The sequence below is a fragment of the Mchenga conophoros genome, linkage group LG17 (assembly GCF_057382185.1).
Source record: "Mchenga conophoros isolate Kocher_MC1m ecotype Shallow Benthic linkage group LG17, M_conophoros_male_GT1.1, whole genome shotgun sequence".
NCBI lineage: Eukaryota > Metazoa > Chordata > Actinopteri > Cichliformes > Cichlidae > Mchenga > Mchenga conophoros.
This window is the reverse complement of record NC_140542.1, coordinates 17163138-17179881: the sequence shown is the minus strand read 5'-3', so window position 1 is coordinate 17179881 and position 16744 is coordinate 17163138. Positions and strand designations below refer to the sequence as shown.

The 16744-nt window shown below is 43.4% G+C and overlaps 1 protein-coding gene across 2 annotated transcripts; it reads left to right on the top strand.

The window, feature by feature from the left end:
* Nucleotides 1-759: 759 nt before the first annotated feature.
* Nucleotides 760-12220, top strand: drd4-rs (dopamine receptor D4 related sequence). 2 transcript variants are annotated; one of them, XM_085251378.1, is made up of 6 exons: nucleotides 760-924; nucleotides 5061-5164; nucleotides 5250-5530; nucleotides 5624-5736; nucleotides 7497-8185; nucleotides 11612-12220. In XM_085251378.1, exons 3-6 carry the CDS (start codon nucleotides 5291-5293, stop codon nucleotides 11812-11814), a joined length of 1245 nt encoding a protein of 414 aa, XP_085107504.1. In that variant the 5' UTR covers nucleotides 760-924; nucleotides 5061-5164; nucleotides 5250-5290; the 3' UTR covers nucleotides 11815-12220. The 2 variants fall into 2 exon arrangements, with proteins under 2 accessions (XP_085107504.1, XP_085107505.1); XM_085251379.1 differs by having other exon boundaries at nucleotides 5040-5164.
* Nucleotides 12221-16744: the final 4524 nt, after the last annotated feature.

Here is a 16744-nt window from a genome sequence, read left to right as displayed (position 1 = left end):
GGAGCTCACTCAGGTGTTCTGTCCACCTGGAGGAGAGCTGGGACTCTTGCCTGGTTTTTCCCCAGAGGAGTTGGAGTAGGTGGAGTTACAGATGAACGTGAAAGTCCAGGGGAAAAGTTTGACAGGTGAACAGCTTGTTAATGATGAGGTAATTAAAGAGCAGAACCGTGTCACTTCCTGTCTCTACACGTTGGCACTTCTAAAAGAAGATTAGTATGAAGAGCCTTTCAGCCTCTGATCCCAGGTCAGAAACACCTGCAGGTTGGTGCCATTCCCATGGCTACAGTTAAAAAAAATAAGCAATGCTAACTCAGCATCCTCAGGCACCTTTAGGCTTCGCCTGCAGTGGGGTCTGACAGACACAGCTGGAGGTGACGGTCTTCATCCATCAGGCAGCAGCTAAAGGTCACAGAGGAGGAGGAGCCTTCCTCAGTCACACTGAAAACCTCTTTTTAATTTAATGCCCTTAAAGACATCAACAGTCACCTGACTGGTCACCTGATCTCATCTGAATGATGATCCATAAAAATCAGAACACCTGTCCATCACACACACCTGACAGCACACAGGTATGACAGCAGCAGATACAAAATACCACAGAAGAAGAAGAAGAAAAAGCACCTGATGACCGAGGAAGGAAGGGAGGAGAGTCAGTATATCACTGCTGACTGTTAGCCAATCAGAGAGCAGGAACACCAGGAGGAGGAGGAGGAGGTGGGTAGCTTTTTATAGACGAGGAGACAAAAGTTTGTCAGATGAGACGTGAAGAGAGGAAGGAGCAAGAGATTCACAGAAGGAGAAAAATATTCACACAGGAGGAGGAAGAGGAGGAGGATGATGACCAAACTCTGGATCATAGACAAAACAAAGAGACTCACAGAAGTGGAAGAGGAGGAACAGACGATGCTGCTTCAGCTCTGAAACGTGAGTTTGTTTCTTTGTCCACAATATTGTTAGGCTTTGATTAAAATAAACATAACATAATATCATATTATATCGCACAATATATTTAATAAAATATAACACAATTGTTTTAGATCATGTAACATAATAAAGTTGAAGTGAATCTGCTTACACCCGAGCATTAAAGCTGACGTGATGTTTGAGAATGAATCTGGCAGCAGGTTTCAGTTAATCCCATCAGTCTGCCTCTGGCGCCTCGAACAGCCTTTAATTATTTTAATGATGTTGTCATCATCACATGTTTGTTTTCTCTGCCGCACTTTAATTTTTAAATTTAACTTCTGTGTGCGGTCATAAAAACACTGATCATGCTCACAAACCTCTCTGACATCACAGCACCCCCACAGGCTGAGTTTTTTTATGACTGGTGAGGTCACCTCACTTCTGAGGACGACATCCATTTTTGTATCTTGTAGCATGATTGTGCCCAAACTGGTTTAGTTTAAAATTACTTTCATTTTAGTTTAACTTTAAATAAGCACCGAATGATATGAGCAGAGACACTGCAGTTATAAATGCCAGATTTCCTCCTTGCTGTGACCCTCAGGATTTCATCTCACCACTGTGACATCATGCGAGGCTCACTCAGTTATCCATATGTAGGATCCAATTTTTTTCAGCTTTAAGCTATGAGACGAAACCTCTCTGGTCAGGTTTAGGAGGCGGTGTAACCCAGAACGATACCAGCGATGGGAAACTCCATAACTGTCAGTGGGTGGGGCCTGAGGTCAAGCTTTGTCACCTCTAAGGCAGGCGATTGAAGAATCAGCCAGTGGAAATGGTGGACAACACCGTGGGTTAAGCGGGCCGGAATGATCTGGACCAACTAATGGATTAGTATTCCCTTAGTTACCACCTGGTGGTCTGTCCAGCTACAGAATAGAGATACTCGACCTGTTCTCACCATCGATCTGTGTTCATGGTGCAGATGTCCATAAAGCTGCAGTGGTGACACTCAGCATCTAGCTAGCAATAAAGAAGCGGAGCAACGTAAGTTCAGAAAACCACAAACTTTTCTCAACAAATGTCGGCAAACAGACAAACCGCTTCAGACACAGAGCTGTAGCTGCTGCGTTTACAGGCACACAAAATAACGCTAACGATCTGAGCAAGGCCACGGATTATTCTCACAGGTGAGGGCCGGTCAGTGAGTGACGTTTATAAACTGGATTTAAAGCTGACAAGTGATGTCCTCTTATTTAATCAGGATCGACACCTGATGTAACGCGATGCAGATGATTTTATGAAACATTGAGCAAAACTATGTGAAGCATTAACTCAGAGACTATACGAAAATATATCATTCAGCATCTCATTGCTTTATAACTGGATTTCATAACCAACATTAAACCTACGTGTGTGTGTGTGTGTGTGTGTTATCTGAGAAGACTCCACACTGGGCTCAGATGGCTTCATTTCCAGCACTCAGAGTTTTTAACCCTTTGCTGGCTCAGAGTGAGGTTGGTTAAAGCGTGTCTGTGATGATCGTGTGTGTGGTTGCAGGTTTGAGGCTCGTTGACGGTTTTCGGCGCCTCTCGCTGATTGGATGACTTGGTTTAATCATGTGGTGCTGACAGCCTGTGTACATTTTGTCAATGAAGAATTATAAATAAAGTTTAGTGTTTTTATTAAAAAAAAAATCATCAGAAAGGCTTTTATTGTGAAATTATGAGATGACCTAAGTTTAATCAGATTACAGATGTGACAGATGTGCTACATAATTATGACCCATTCATGGATTATGGATTATGGACTGTGTCATGTGACCTGGTGACATCATGACCTGCTGTCTTTATTATGACAGACTCACCAGGAGGTTTTGGGTTGGTATGTCGGGTCCTGTTTGGATATTTGCAGGTGAGCCTAGTGTACCTGTTCAGGTAACGAGACGTAAACCTGAGAGCGAGGGCCACCGCAGCAGCTCGGAGGAAGCATGAAAACACAAAGACAATGAGTGAAAACCCACGCTGCATCCTCTCACGTCCATCCACCTGGAGCTGCTCCCTGCACATACTCTGCTCATCTCTGAGGCCCACGCCCTCACTCTTCCTCCGTGACACACTCTGATTAACTTGTGGAAACGTCTTCACATCAGTTGCTATGGTTTCTCAGCGCAGAGATTTAACATGTCCGCCTCCTCCTCTGTTAGGAAAAAGATCTCTTATTTTGGAGGTGACGCTCCTCGCAGTGTTCTTCGCCTCCTCTCTCTCTCTGGCTGCTGTTACCTGACACGCAGGTGTGCTGCTGGCACAACAAACCTAACAAGAACCAATCAACAGGTTGATCACAAACCTGCCAGGACATCTTTATAAAGGAGCGTGCTGAAAACATGACAGACTCATCCCGTCTACCTGTCCATGTGTGTGTGTGTGTGTGAGAGAGAGAGAGAGAATCTGTGTGTGGTAGCTACATGGTGAAGAACCAGCTGCCGCTAACCAAATAAGTATGAATAAAGTTTAACTAAATTAGTGCTTCTCTAATGACAGCAGAAAAAGGTCACAGTCACATAGAGTCAGCCATGTGGGTGCGCTGTTTGCCTGTTTCTTGTCTTTAGAGGAGCAATTCTGTGACTCTGATGAAGCTTTTTCTCACAAATTGTCACATCTTTTCAGGAGCTAGCTCAAAACCATCTGACAGCAGCTTATCAATTATTATTGGTGAAGCATTGTTTTTATTCGCTTGTTAATGAGAGGAGGAGGATTTCTGCCAGAGGACGTTATGCACTAGGTGGCACTGTGTTTCAGTGTGTGGATGTCCCCACTGAGAACATCTGGAAGAAGCTTTAGCACCTTGAAGCTGGAGAAGGTCTTTAACAATTATGGTGGGCCTTATCTGCTACATTGCCATGGTAACTGATGTTGATCTGTATTAGCTTATATTCAGATAAAAGATCCACAGGTACAGACCGATAACTTGATACGTTTTTTGCTCAAATGCAGATGCACCTTTCTAGGAGGCGAGGAGTGAAAATGCCCTATGTGCAGATTTTAAACTCCTGTGTTTATTTTACCCCTCAGCTCACAGACTGTATGTAAAAGATTTTTGTGACGCCAGCTGACAGCTAGGTAATTTTCTGGTTATCAGTTTTCCTTCACAGAGTCACACACCTGCTGATCAGTAACATCAGATAGTCCAATAACCTCACAGCAGCCACATTACTGGTCAGGTGACATCATTACAAATGCTCCAGAAGGCTCCAACAACACACAGTTCAGAGGTTCACCTGTCAGTCAGAGAGGCCACGCCCCCAATAATGCTAACTTGGACCTACAGAGAGCAGGTGCTGGAGACAGACAGGCTGTTGGTGTTTCTTTCTCATCATTATTGATTATTGATCGTCCTGCTGTGTTTGGGAGTCTGGGTGGAGGTAGGAAGAGGAGCTTTCTTGGACGTTGTCCTGCTGTGAGGATTACAGTGAACATAAACACAAAGCAAGCTCAGCTCCCTCCACCTAACATAGTTAATCTGCTGCACAGATGTTCACAGTTAGAGCCTGACCTCACTTCACTGTGCTGCTGTTGGAGGGCAGCCTCACACAAACTCAGTGTTTTCATATGCTGCTGAGTCAGGTGGGTCAGGCTCCACCTCTTGTGAAACAAACAGTTGTGAAAAAAACCTGTCTCAGGTGTGCAGATGATCGTGTGTTCACCTGTTGTAAATGGTTAAATGATGGTTAAATGTCCCGTGTTAGCTTAGTTGCCCACAAATCCTTCAGAAACATATCGCAGCTGATTATCTATCAGCTGATTAAAAAAAACCTTAGGTTAAATCGAGCCCGTTAATAAGCACACACACATCTCAGTGTGTGTGTGTGTGTTTACATGTAATGTTGGCCGCCATGGTCGGTGGTCGTCATGGTAACAGAGGATGAAGAGCAGGATGAGAGCGGCTCTAAGATGTGATTGTCTCTGAGAGGAGACACTTCAGCAAACAATAGGCTGACATTTAATAAAACGGGCTCCACTTCCTTATGTAACCACCAAAATAAGAGCAACACAAGTGCCCCCCCATCACCTGCACTGATGCAGACACCAGGAGTACTTTTAACTGCGGATGAATACAATTAATGTAAAGAGGTTATTGTTTGTTGTTTACAGTTGCAGAAGAAAACAACAATGATGAACAAAGAGAAAGACCTGAAGCAAATAGGTGCTGACACTGAAACTCACCTGAAACCACGGACGGTACAGGAAGCAGCAAGGTAAGTCTGCCTTACTTTGAGTACTTGGTTTAAATGCTCAGATTACTTCGAAGAAGCAATAACACAGTAACTGTGTCATGTCCAGATGTTGAGCAAAGCCCTGCAGCTGTGCTTAGGGCCTCCATCATGGACAATGTGACACCTGGTGCCCTTCCAGGTGAGCCAGACTTGAAGGAATACAACTACCTGGCCTTGGTTCTCGGGGTGCCACTGATCCTGGTAATCATCCTGGGGAATGTGCTGGTGTGTCTGAGCGTGCTCACTGAGCGCTCTCTGAAAACCGCCACCAACTACTTCATCATCAGCCTGGCGGTGGCTGACCTGCTGTTGGCCGTGCTCGTGCTGCCGCTCTACGTCTATTCAGAGGTCAGTGTGATTGAGCCGCCTGGGCTCAGGTGTGCTCTGAGCTTAGGTGTGCTCCCAGTTTTACCTGAAGGCCCTCTCTCTGTTTGTGTGCAGTTCTTGGGGGGGATCTGGACATTGAGCACCTACATCTGTGATGCTCTGATGACCATGGACGTGATGCTGTGCACTGCCTCCATCCTAAACCTGTGTGCCATCAGCGTAGACAGGTGAGTCCAGCTGTGGATTCAGGTCAAAGTAACAGGATCATTAGCACATCTGCTGCAGGTGTAATTAAGATTTTGAACTGTCTGAGATTGAAATATTTCCTCATCACAGAGTCATGTGACCTGCTGTGTCCCTCAGTCAGTTTAATAGATTTTAATGAAGAGACACGTTAAATAAAAGTGTGCTCTTCTTCTCTTCTCACATTGTAACTTTATTTCAGTCATGTCGCTGTAGTCACACTGCTGACACCTCATTAATGAGATAACACGTGACTTCATCCTGATTTTTACAGACAGCAGCTGTTAATGAACCAACTGACACAAAGTGTTGAGAAAAAGAAATTCAGTGAGTCAAATATGCCAGAGATTACAGGCGCCAAACCTATTTTTACCAGTGGTGCTACAGTCTCTATTTAGAGCCTCTGAGCCGATAAGAGGCTGCGGTGACACCTCATACACACACACAATTTTGGATACAGCCTCATTCTGCCCACACCTGCAGTTTACCTGAGAGCTAATGAGGGGATCCAGTGTCCAGATTCTTAGTATAGAACATTTTCCAGAATTAATCAGAAAAAAGTACACACACACACACACACACACACACACACACACACACACACACACACACACACACACACACACACAGTGGTTTGAAAGTGTTTGCCCCCTTCTTGAATTCCTACTTTTTGTATGATTGTCACACTTAAATGTTTCAGATCATCAAACCAATCTAAATATTAAACAAATATAATGCAGGTAAACACAACATGCAGTTTCTAAATGAAGGTATTTATTATTAAGGGGAAAATAAATCCCAACCTCCATGGCCCTGTGTGAAAAAATGATTGTCCCCTAATGCTAATACAAGGTTGGGCCACCCTTAGCAGCGACAACTGCAATGAATAACTGGCACTTTTACAGTGGAATTATTGCAATCCAGTCACAATGGAAAGGTTTCTAGCATGAACCACCTTTTTAAGGTCATGCCACAGCATCTGAGTTGGATTCAGGTCAAGGCTTTGACTAGGCCACTCCAAAGTCTACATTTTAGTTTTCCTTAAGCCATTCAGAGGTGGACTTGCTGTTGTGTTTTGCATTATTGTCCTGTTTCAGAACCCAAGTGCGTTTTAGCTTGAGGTCACAAACAAATGCCCAGACATTTTCCTTCAGGATGTTTTGGTAGAATTCATGGTTCCATTTAACACAACAAGTCTTCCAGGCCCTGAGGCAGCAAAACAGCCCACTACCAACACCATATTTTACTGTTAGTTTGATGTTCCTTTCCTGAAATGCTTCATTACCAGATGTAACAGGACACTCTTGTTCAAAAAGTTCTGCTTTTGTCTCCTCAGTCCACAGAATATTTTCCCAAAACACATCTTGGGGATCATCGAGATGTTTTCTGGCAAAACTGAGACAAGCCAGTATGTTCCTTTTGGTCAGCAGTGTTTTTTTCTTTGACCTCAGACCCATTTTGCCTAGTCAATACTTATGGTGGAGTTATGAACTCTGACCTTTACTGAGGCAAGTGAGGCCTGCAATTCTTTGGATGTTGTTCTGGTGTCTCTTATTACTTCTTGGATGAGTCGTTGCTGCTCTCTTGAGGTAATTCTGCCCCTGTAGAGTGCCTGTAGAGATGGATTTTGTTATATGTGGTCTGATTCTCCCTGTGATCAGTATAAAAACTAATCTCTTGGTTTAAGTCAGTCCAAATACTTGCCTATAAACCTAAAACCTCCTCTGTCTCTCTGCTATTGCAGGTACATCGCAGTGGTGGTCCCCCTGAAGTACAACAGGAACCAGTTCAGTGTTCGTCAGCTGGCTCTCATCACAGCGACCTGGGTGCTGTCACTGGGTGTGGCCAGTCCTGTCATCTTTGGTCTGAATCAGGTGCCGGATCGTGACCCGAGTGTGTGTAAATTAGAGGACGATCGCTTTGTGGTGTACTCGTCTGTTTGCTCCTTCTTTGTGCCTTGTCCTGTCATGCTCTTCCTCTATTACTGGATGTTTAGAGGCCTGCGGCGTTGGAGTGGGCGAAGCCGCTCCCAAGCAGGCCGGGCTGGTCGGCAAGTTTTCTCTTTACAGTTCAGCTCAGCTCTACGGCGAGCTAAAGCCACGGCAGCTGGCAGTCAAGAAAAAGTGGTATATACAGCGCCCCCCGGGCTCAGCCCCACGTCTCCCTCCACCGTGTCTATGGCAACACCCTCAGTGACACCGGTAATGGAGGAACACCAGGATGGTATAGCAGTGGTGGCGGACAGTGACCCAATGACGACTCAAATGGACAGCCTGTCGGATGGTGACCCCACGGATAGGAGGGAGGGTGGCAGCCGTCGAGAGAATGGCCTGAAAGGCAGCGCTGCAAAAAAGAAGGGGAGGAGGCAGAGCAAGACCAGCAGGGTCAGCGGCCGTGAGCGCAAGGCAATGAAGGTCCTGCCCGTGGTTGTAGGTGAGTCTCATGTCCAGGTGTTAGTTCAACCAGGTCTTAGGTGGGACTAAATCTGAGACAGGAATCGCCTAGAACTATGGGGAGGACCAGCCTCAGAGTTCTTCCTTCTCATAGTTGTAGCTGATTCTCCAGTCCAACTGTGAGGCACCAGGACAAGGTAGTGACAGGTATAAGGTAGGACCAAGTCTGATATAGATCCAGATCTAAGGGAGGAACAGGTCTAAGGCAGGATCAGGTCAAAGGTAGTATCAGGTCTGAGGCAGGGCTAGATCTGAAGTAGCAGGTCTAAAGTAGGACCAGATCTTAAATAGTGGCAGGTCTAAGACACAAACAGGTAGAAAATAAGACCAGTTCTAAGCCAGTAGTAGGTCTGAGTAGTACCAGATCTGAAGTCGTACCTGGTTCTGAAAGAAAGAAAGGTTAGGAAAAAACAGCCTAAGATAGCTTTGGGTTTGGTGAAGAATAAAGGTGGTCACACCAAATACTGACTTTACAGTTTATGTACAAAAAAGTTGAGCAAACTCTTTTTTTTCATTGTATACTGTATTCCCAGCTCTGAGGCAGATCCAAGTGTAAAGGAGGTCTACTTCTGAAGTGGGTGCAAATCTGATACAAATGGAGGTTTGAAGCAGCAACAGGTCTAACGTTTCCAGAGATATTTCTATAAAACTAAAGCTCTCAGAAGTGTAACTAGAACACATGGGGCCAGAACAGCTTTGAAGGTCTACATACATTCTTTTGACTCAGCTCTTACAGTGCATTCACACCAAACCTGTTTTACCTTACTTAACTCAAATAGTTTTTACTTTCTCTGTGTAAAAGCAAGATCTAAGGTTTGGACTTGCACTGTGTAAAAAACTTTATATTTGCTGTTAATGCACCATAAACATTCCCTCATTTGATGTTTTAGTGGAGAGTGCACATCTTCTTCATCAAACCATTAAATGAGCTCTGCTGTGCAGTGCCAAAAGAAGACCACCCAAGTCAGACAGAAACATCTGATCAGAGGATGGAGGTGATCAAACTGTGTATTGATCTGCAACATCCTTAACTTTGAAGGATCAGTCGACCCAAATAGAGCCAGTGCATCAGAAACCAGGTCTCATAAGTCAGGTTTACAGACAAGAATTCAATCTGTCAGAAACTTCCAACTATTATTAACAAGCAAATGAGCGCAGACACAGTTTCAAACATCATTATGTTCAAAGTTGTTGCATTAAGAAATGGACATTGAGATAAATGTGAACACAAAAGCTCATCAGCACGGCTTGTTGTTGTGTCTTTTCATCTAAACGAGAGCTGTCTCTGCTGGACGTCTCTGCACTAACCGTAATGTTTTGTTGAGTGAATCTCAGTAAAAATAGAAACCTCTTCTTGTATCTCTGTGGAAACTGCTTTAATTCACACCACAAAGTGTTTAACACTCACAGCTCATCCAAAACCATGAGGCTGAAGGTGGTGTGAAGGATTTAGTTAAAGAGAAAACATGCAATTAGAGCTTCAAAGGAACATCAAACAGATCAAGTGTTGAGTAAAAACAGAGGTAGGAGTCATTTTGGATAAACTGGTCTGCAGGAAGACTGGAGTCTCTGTGAATTTAAACTTCTTTCCCTAAAATGTAATTCACCAGGTTTATTCAAAATTCAAACTTAATAGTCATTGTTAATAGGGCTGGGCCATATTATACCGTTCACGGTAATACCGGTATAATGTTAGGCAACGATAGGAAAATGAAATATCGCGATAGAATGGGAGTAAAACGCGCATGCGCAGTGCCTTTGTTTTCATACGCACATGGCCGATTGTTGAGTGAAACTGATGAACCAGAATTGGTTTGTAAAAATGGTGCAACTTCCGTGATGTGGAACTGGTTTGGTGTTTGTCCGTCAGATACACAACAAAGCACATTTTTTTGCAGAACATGCAAGCGGCCGTTGTTATTGTCATATTTGTCGGACTAAGATGCTCTTAAATCTGGGAGTAATCTGGGTCCTAAACTCCGTATGCTTCAGGTCAAACAACACTGCAGCATCACTTAGAGTTAAAAACTGTCTAAATTCTTTCATCTTTAATAAAACGATCAGCATTGCTGCTTTACCAGGTGTAACTATAAAGTTTAACTTCCAGGCATCCATGAAAACAAAAGTTATTACATTTAACGGAGTTAGAAGTTAGCAGGAAGCTAGCGGAAGTTAGCTCGCTAGTTTCGCTAGTTACCTAAGCATGATATAGCATGTTCTGACTGAGAGATTTCTGAAAAAAATCAAACGTACAGCTCTGCTATCACTTCCAACATAAATGAAGACAGGAAACTAAACAGCAGTGACGTTTGTAGGGTTACTGAAGTTGGGCTAGCTGGTATATAATGATGTGCTACGTGATCGCTAGCGACACAGCTATGTTAGCATAACATAAACAGTGAAGCTGGAGGACGAACACTAACACTTTTCCACTTATAAAAGTGAACGTGAAGGTTCTTCATGGTTAGAGACAAATGCAATCGCATGGCAGGATGCTGTAAACGGACCAAACTTCAGTCAGGAGAACAACTGAGATAATCCATCCACAATAGAGGTTAGTCATTAATATACTGCAACAACATGGGAATAGAGCAGCTGCCAGAGAATTCAACATTAAGGAATCAATGGTACAGAAGTGGAGGAAGCAAGAAGAATGAGTTTAATAAAGTTTGATTTATCTGACTGCTTTGTTTCGCTTAATGTGCCTTATAATCCCGTGCACCTTATGGTCCAAAAAATACGTACTGCACACTGCAGTTTAATGTTGCAAAGCACCTCTTTTTAACTTCAGTGGATATTATACATGGTTATGCTCAGGATATGTCAGCCCATTTCTACTGGAAATGCCTTTTGGTTAAACTTTCAGCAAGGAATTTGCATTTGCACTGTTACATTTTTATAAAGCTTTAATGTACATAAAAACCAGCTTCTTGTTTAAGTGAAAATAAATGGAAGGTTGTCTTTTTGCGCTAGTAATGTTGTGGAGTTGTATTTTGTCTCGCATCAATTATATCGTCAGTTATATCGTTATCGCAAATTTTCAAATATATATCGTGATAAATATTTTTGGCCATATCGCCCTGCTCTAATTGTTAATCTCTGGCACACTTCCACAACAAGTCTTTGTCCTGTCTTCCTCTCCTCACTCCAACCGAACACGGCAGATGGCGGCCCCTCCCTAAGCCTGGTTCTGCTGGAGGTTCCTGCCAGTTAAAGGGAGTTTTTCCTTCCCACTGTCGCCAAAACACTCGCTCATAAGGAGTAATATGATTGTTGGGGTTTTCTTTGTTTTCATTGTATTATTGTAGAGTCTTTACCTTACAATATAAAGTGCCTTGAGGCAACTGTTGTTGTTATTTGGGCTATATAAACAAAACTGAACTGAAACTCTCTCTCTGTGTCTCAGGTGTGTTTCTGGCCTGCTGGACTCCGTTCTTTGTTGTCCATGTCACCAAAGTTTTGTGCCAGTCATGCAACATTGGTCCCACACTCATCTCCGTGGTAACTTGGCTTGGCTATGTGAACAGCGCTGTCAACCCGATTATCTACACGGCCTTCAATGCAGAGTTCAGGAACGTCTTTCACAAACTGCTCTGCTGTCAGACGTGAAAGCAGATCAACATCCAACAGGAAGAAGCCCCAGCGTGGAACTCAACTCGACTCAAACACTCTCAGACTTCTTAAGGTTTTAATGTGTGCGTGCTCTTATTTTAAAAGTTTGGAGATGTTACAGCCCAGAGGCATAAAACCTGCAAACATGTTTCTGATATCTGACTGTTTCCGTGTTTAAAGTTTGCAGCTCATAAGAATTTACTTTGACTGTTTGTACAGTGTTTTTGTGACTGAAGCAGAGAGCTTCATGTGGACCTGGATGTTTCCGTCAGTTTTGTGGTGAAGCTCGTTGAGGACAGATGGTGTTTGTAGTATTCTGATCTGTGGCATGAAGGTGATGAAATGTAGCTGAGCAAACTTCTGTGTCATTTGAACAAACACAATAAAGAGATTAAAGACTGTTTGATGGGAGCAGCTGATCTGTGGGGTAACAGCAGATACCCAGCAGGATGTGACTGCCCTGGGGGTGGGGGTCTTGGCCAGGTGAGTTTTATGTCACAGGTGGAGGTCTGGCAGCTCATTAAAAAGATGCAGAAGAAGAGTCAGGATGCAGCCCAGAGCCACTGATTCATCAGAGAAGCTCCAGTTTGTTCACCTGTTCTCGTGCTCGTCGCATCCAAGGCATCGCCTGTCTGCAGGCTGTCAGTGAAGCTGCTCATTCACCTTTTGTTTTAAAGTAATGACACCCCACTGTGTGGGTGGAACTGCCTGCACCTGTCAGAGCACTCCTGCAGATATCTGAGTTTGTGTGTCTCTGAAGTAGCTTCATCACAGTCTGATGTGATGACCTCCTTCATCAGAGTGGGGAGACCCCTTAATGACCAGAGGTAACCATGGTGATGGGGAGCATCTCATCCACACATGTAATAAACATGGGTGTTCAGAAGTCCATCTGGAAATCAGAGGGCTTTATTCTGCTCAAATGACTAAGTTGTGGAGCTGACTTTGCTTCATCTGTGTGTTGATTTAGGTTTACTCAATAAAAACATGTAGAGTAAAACAGAGAGCTTTTCTATCTCAGCTTTGAGCTTCATCAAGACTCTGCAGACTCAGGGTGTCTGTGATGTAGCTGAAGCATGAACAGCACACAGACAGCAGCAGCTCTTCACTTCACAGACCAATTCCCAGGCCGTGTTTTATTAACTGTCCCGTACAAACACCCGGGCCTCGGCCACCCTCTGCAAAACAAACTGAGAGCTGAAACACACACTCATGCTCAGCAGTGATGAAAACACCATAAAAACATGAACAAATGCTGGAAATAAAAATGAGTGAAGGGCTGAAACACAGTATGCAAAAGTCTTGGGCCACCCCTCATTACTTTATAATCCAAGCAGCCAGATTTTTCTGTATTGTTAAAGTATTCTTGAGCAATAGCTCTGCAGCTTTCTAAAGGCTGCTTTTCACTGTTTTAGACCAGTCCTTGTATTGGAATGTTTTTTGTGTGTTAGAAGTTTGCGTGCCTGAACTTGCCACGGCACAGTGGCCCGTGGAAAAGGGATGGACTCGGTGTAACAAAAGAGTCTTTATTCACAACGCTTGGAAGCTAACAGAAAACTTAGACTATTATTAAGGAAATTAAACTAGACGTCTGAGGCAAGAGAAACTATGACCATAACAAAACTATGACTAGATAGCAGTGACGACTGGGTGCAGGGACTGGGCAGGGGAAACTTTGGCTGGCCAGGGCACTGAAACAGAGGAGAGAGCAGTCACGGGAATCCAACAGAGAGCTGTTAATCCGAGAATAATTACACTGGGCTGCCTTACGTGCTTGCAGGTGGAGGTTGCTTGGAGGGGGAAGACAGGAGACAAAGGTTCAGGTGAGTACTGCGTGAAATGCAGGGAGGCAGGCCAGAGAGACTGGCAGTTTGAAAGGGGAGACGTTACCGGCAGCTGCAAACCAGAATCCAGGAGAGCTTGTACGGAGGAGACTTGGTAGGTGGGTTCCAGATGCTGACGAGAAAACAGAGGAATAAGGTAAGTACACACGATGATACACCAAGGTACAGACGTGAGGCCGAGAACTGACTAAAGTTGGCAGATAATCTGGCGAAGACTAGTTGTGCGCAGGTCATAAATACTGCCGGTGTGATTGCCATCAGGTGAGGAAAAACAAAGACTCCACCCAGAGGGGAGGAACCGATGCAGTGGAAAACTACCCAGACCCTGACAGAACTCTGACCTCTGAATCAATCAAGCATGAAAAGGCTCCTAAATCAAGGATGAACCAGTGTTATGTCTGCATATAATAGACACCTGAGGAAAGAACCAGGTTTAAATTGTGTCTTTAGGCTCTTTATTACTAGCAGCATGTCACACAAACACAACAAGGTGATTCCACAAGAGCTGTTAGCTGACAACTTGGAATTGGTTTTCAGCATGGTGTGCAGTGTGTCCCTAAAAATAAGAGAGAAATATGTACAGAAGAAGTGTGAGGGCTAAACCTTTCTACAACAGATGAACAGGATCTGAAAGTCATTAAAAAAAATCCAGCAAAGACCTGACAGAGGAGCTGAGAGATGATCTGGACCTTCAGCTGATCATCTACTGTTCACTCAAGTCTCGCCAGAATTGTTCTCAGCTGTCAAGAGGCTGTTCTTAATGAAGGGAAACAGGGAGGAAAGACTGAGGCATGAAAATGACACTAGAAGTGGACTGAAAATTAGAGGAACAGCTCTCTGTGTGCTGACAGAGGCTTTCAGGCCTGATAGTATATGAAGAAGAAGCTGCTGAGCAGCAGCTGAAGGAGGAGAGACACATCAACATGTCCTGTCAGGACTGATTTACCAGATATACAACTGAACCTCCACCGAGGTACTGCGGACATGCATGTAATAACACCTGAACCCTGAGGCCTCTGGAGGTGACCTAAAATGTAGTCTAGTTTCTGAAACCGTGAATGTTTACCATAGTTAACATTGTTAACATGTTGGGTAAGTGGGACTCACTGTGATCAAAAATCAGCTTTTACTTAGGCTTTAAAAACTGGACCTTCAGGGGAACATGAACACAGCTGGCAGATCTTCCCAGACTTGTACTAATGACCTCAATGCTGGATCACCTCCATGATCAGTACACAGTGACCTCCCTGCAGCAGGATCGCTGTTTCAGCTTCCTCTCACTTATCTCATATCCAAATGATCATTCAGGAGGAACAGGAAGCTCTGGCCTTGGTCAGACGACCAGAAACAGATCTGAGATCCACATAAAGGTCAGAGCAGCAGAACAAAGACACAGCAGCTCAGCCGGACAAATTAACCTTTAAATAATGCTGAAGGCGGAAAGATGAGGATGAGAAAGACGAAGGTGCAGGATAATGGTGAAGGGTAGGGGTGCTCCAGGTTTTAAAACAGGATTTAAATGTGGAGAAGAACAGCTGGACACACAGTGTTGATCACAGGATTCACACCTGAGTGTGTTCAGCAGGTCCTTTCCACTGTGAAAGCAATGAGTCACTGACATGAGTCAGGCCACAGAAGAAGAAGAAGAAGAAGAAGAAGAGGAGCACCGTGTGTGGCGCTGACTCTCCCAGCATGGTTTGGTGTTTTGAGTGTTTGTAATCTGAGCTCATCGGTCAGGTTTCCCATCTGCAGACTGAAACAGTCAGAAATATCTGAAGCTTGCCGTTTGCTATCAGAATGAAACGTGATGGTTCAGGGCTGATCGGCGACTCTGTTCACTACTCTGCACAGAAAATGATGCTCGATGTCATCGATGAAGCTGTGAAATTACTCCCTGTTTGAGGAACCAAATGACACACGTTTTCTATCAACAGTATCTATGAACAGGCTGCAGGTATTACTACACTGAATGTAAACCAATGGCCTTCTGCTTCAGTCCCACTTACAAGACATGGTAATAGTGTAAGACATGGTCATAGTTTTCCTGGGGTAGAGACTATATGAATCTCTTAGGATTTCCACAACTTTGACAAAACACAATGAAAAGGCTTATTGAGTCCATTAATAATATTACAACCACAAAGTGCAACAATAAACACATTCTTTTAAAAAATGAATTAACATAAACACACTTGTCCTCCCATCTGCCTTTTTAACTGTATTTGTTAAACATAATAAATTGGTTTGTTTTTAACTGTTTTAATACTTGTTATGGCACTAAACAATTTACATGATATGTTTTTTTTTAATCAACTGACAATGTGACACCTCTTTTATTATTTTTTCACCTCCTTTACAAAAATAATTTAAACTTACTGTTTTAATGCAATCTACAAACTATATAAAGTGCAATGCTCCTTTTAATGGGGGGCTCTCTTACTGAGTTGAACCTAGGCAGTCACCATTAATGATAAAGTAACTTCATTAACTAATAGCCGGCATTAAAGTACAAAAATGTTCTCATAGCCAGAAAAATACCACATAGTATGAAAACTGTTGAGCTCAGCAGTAGTTCAGCAGTTTCTTGTTTGGTTTAGGTTAACTTACACACACACACACACACACACACACACACACACACACACACACACACACACACACACACACTATTCTACATTAAGCCAAGCCTGCTAGCATTAGCATCAAGTAAGCTACAGCCAAAAATCACAATTCATACACAATTCTCATAACAAAGCACTTCTTTTACTAAGTTTTCCACTTAGTAAGCTTAGTAAGTAATCTCTCTAGTCTTCAATAATGTTAATGCATATTTACTAACCCGTGGTAAAGAACAGAAACAGCACACACACATTGAGCGGTGTTAGCTTCACAATACAAAGAGTTATTTTTCTGCTTCACACACTTACCACCTGTATGATAAACGCCCTCTAGTGTCTGGATGTGGAATAGCATGTTAATGCCCGAAACTGCCACAAAAGTGCTTGACTGACAGGTTAACAAAACAAACATTAATTTCGAAAAAAAATCTTCACAGGTGATTGTTTTTCTCTTTATCTTTTAAA

Coding starts and splice junctions, on each gene's coding strand:
- drd4-rs (XM_085251378.1), top strand. CDS start 5,291: ATGGACAATGTGACACCTGGTGCCCTTCCAGGTGAGCCAGACTTGAAG. Junction 5,531..5,623: donor CGCTCTACGTCTATTCAGAG/GTCAGTGTGATT, acceptor GTTTGTGTGCAG/TTCTTGGGGGGGATCTGGAC. Junction 8,186..11,611: donor GGTCCTGCCCGTGGTTGTAG/GTGAGTCTCATG, acceptor TCTGTGTCTCAG/GTGTGTTTCTGGCCTGCTGG.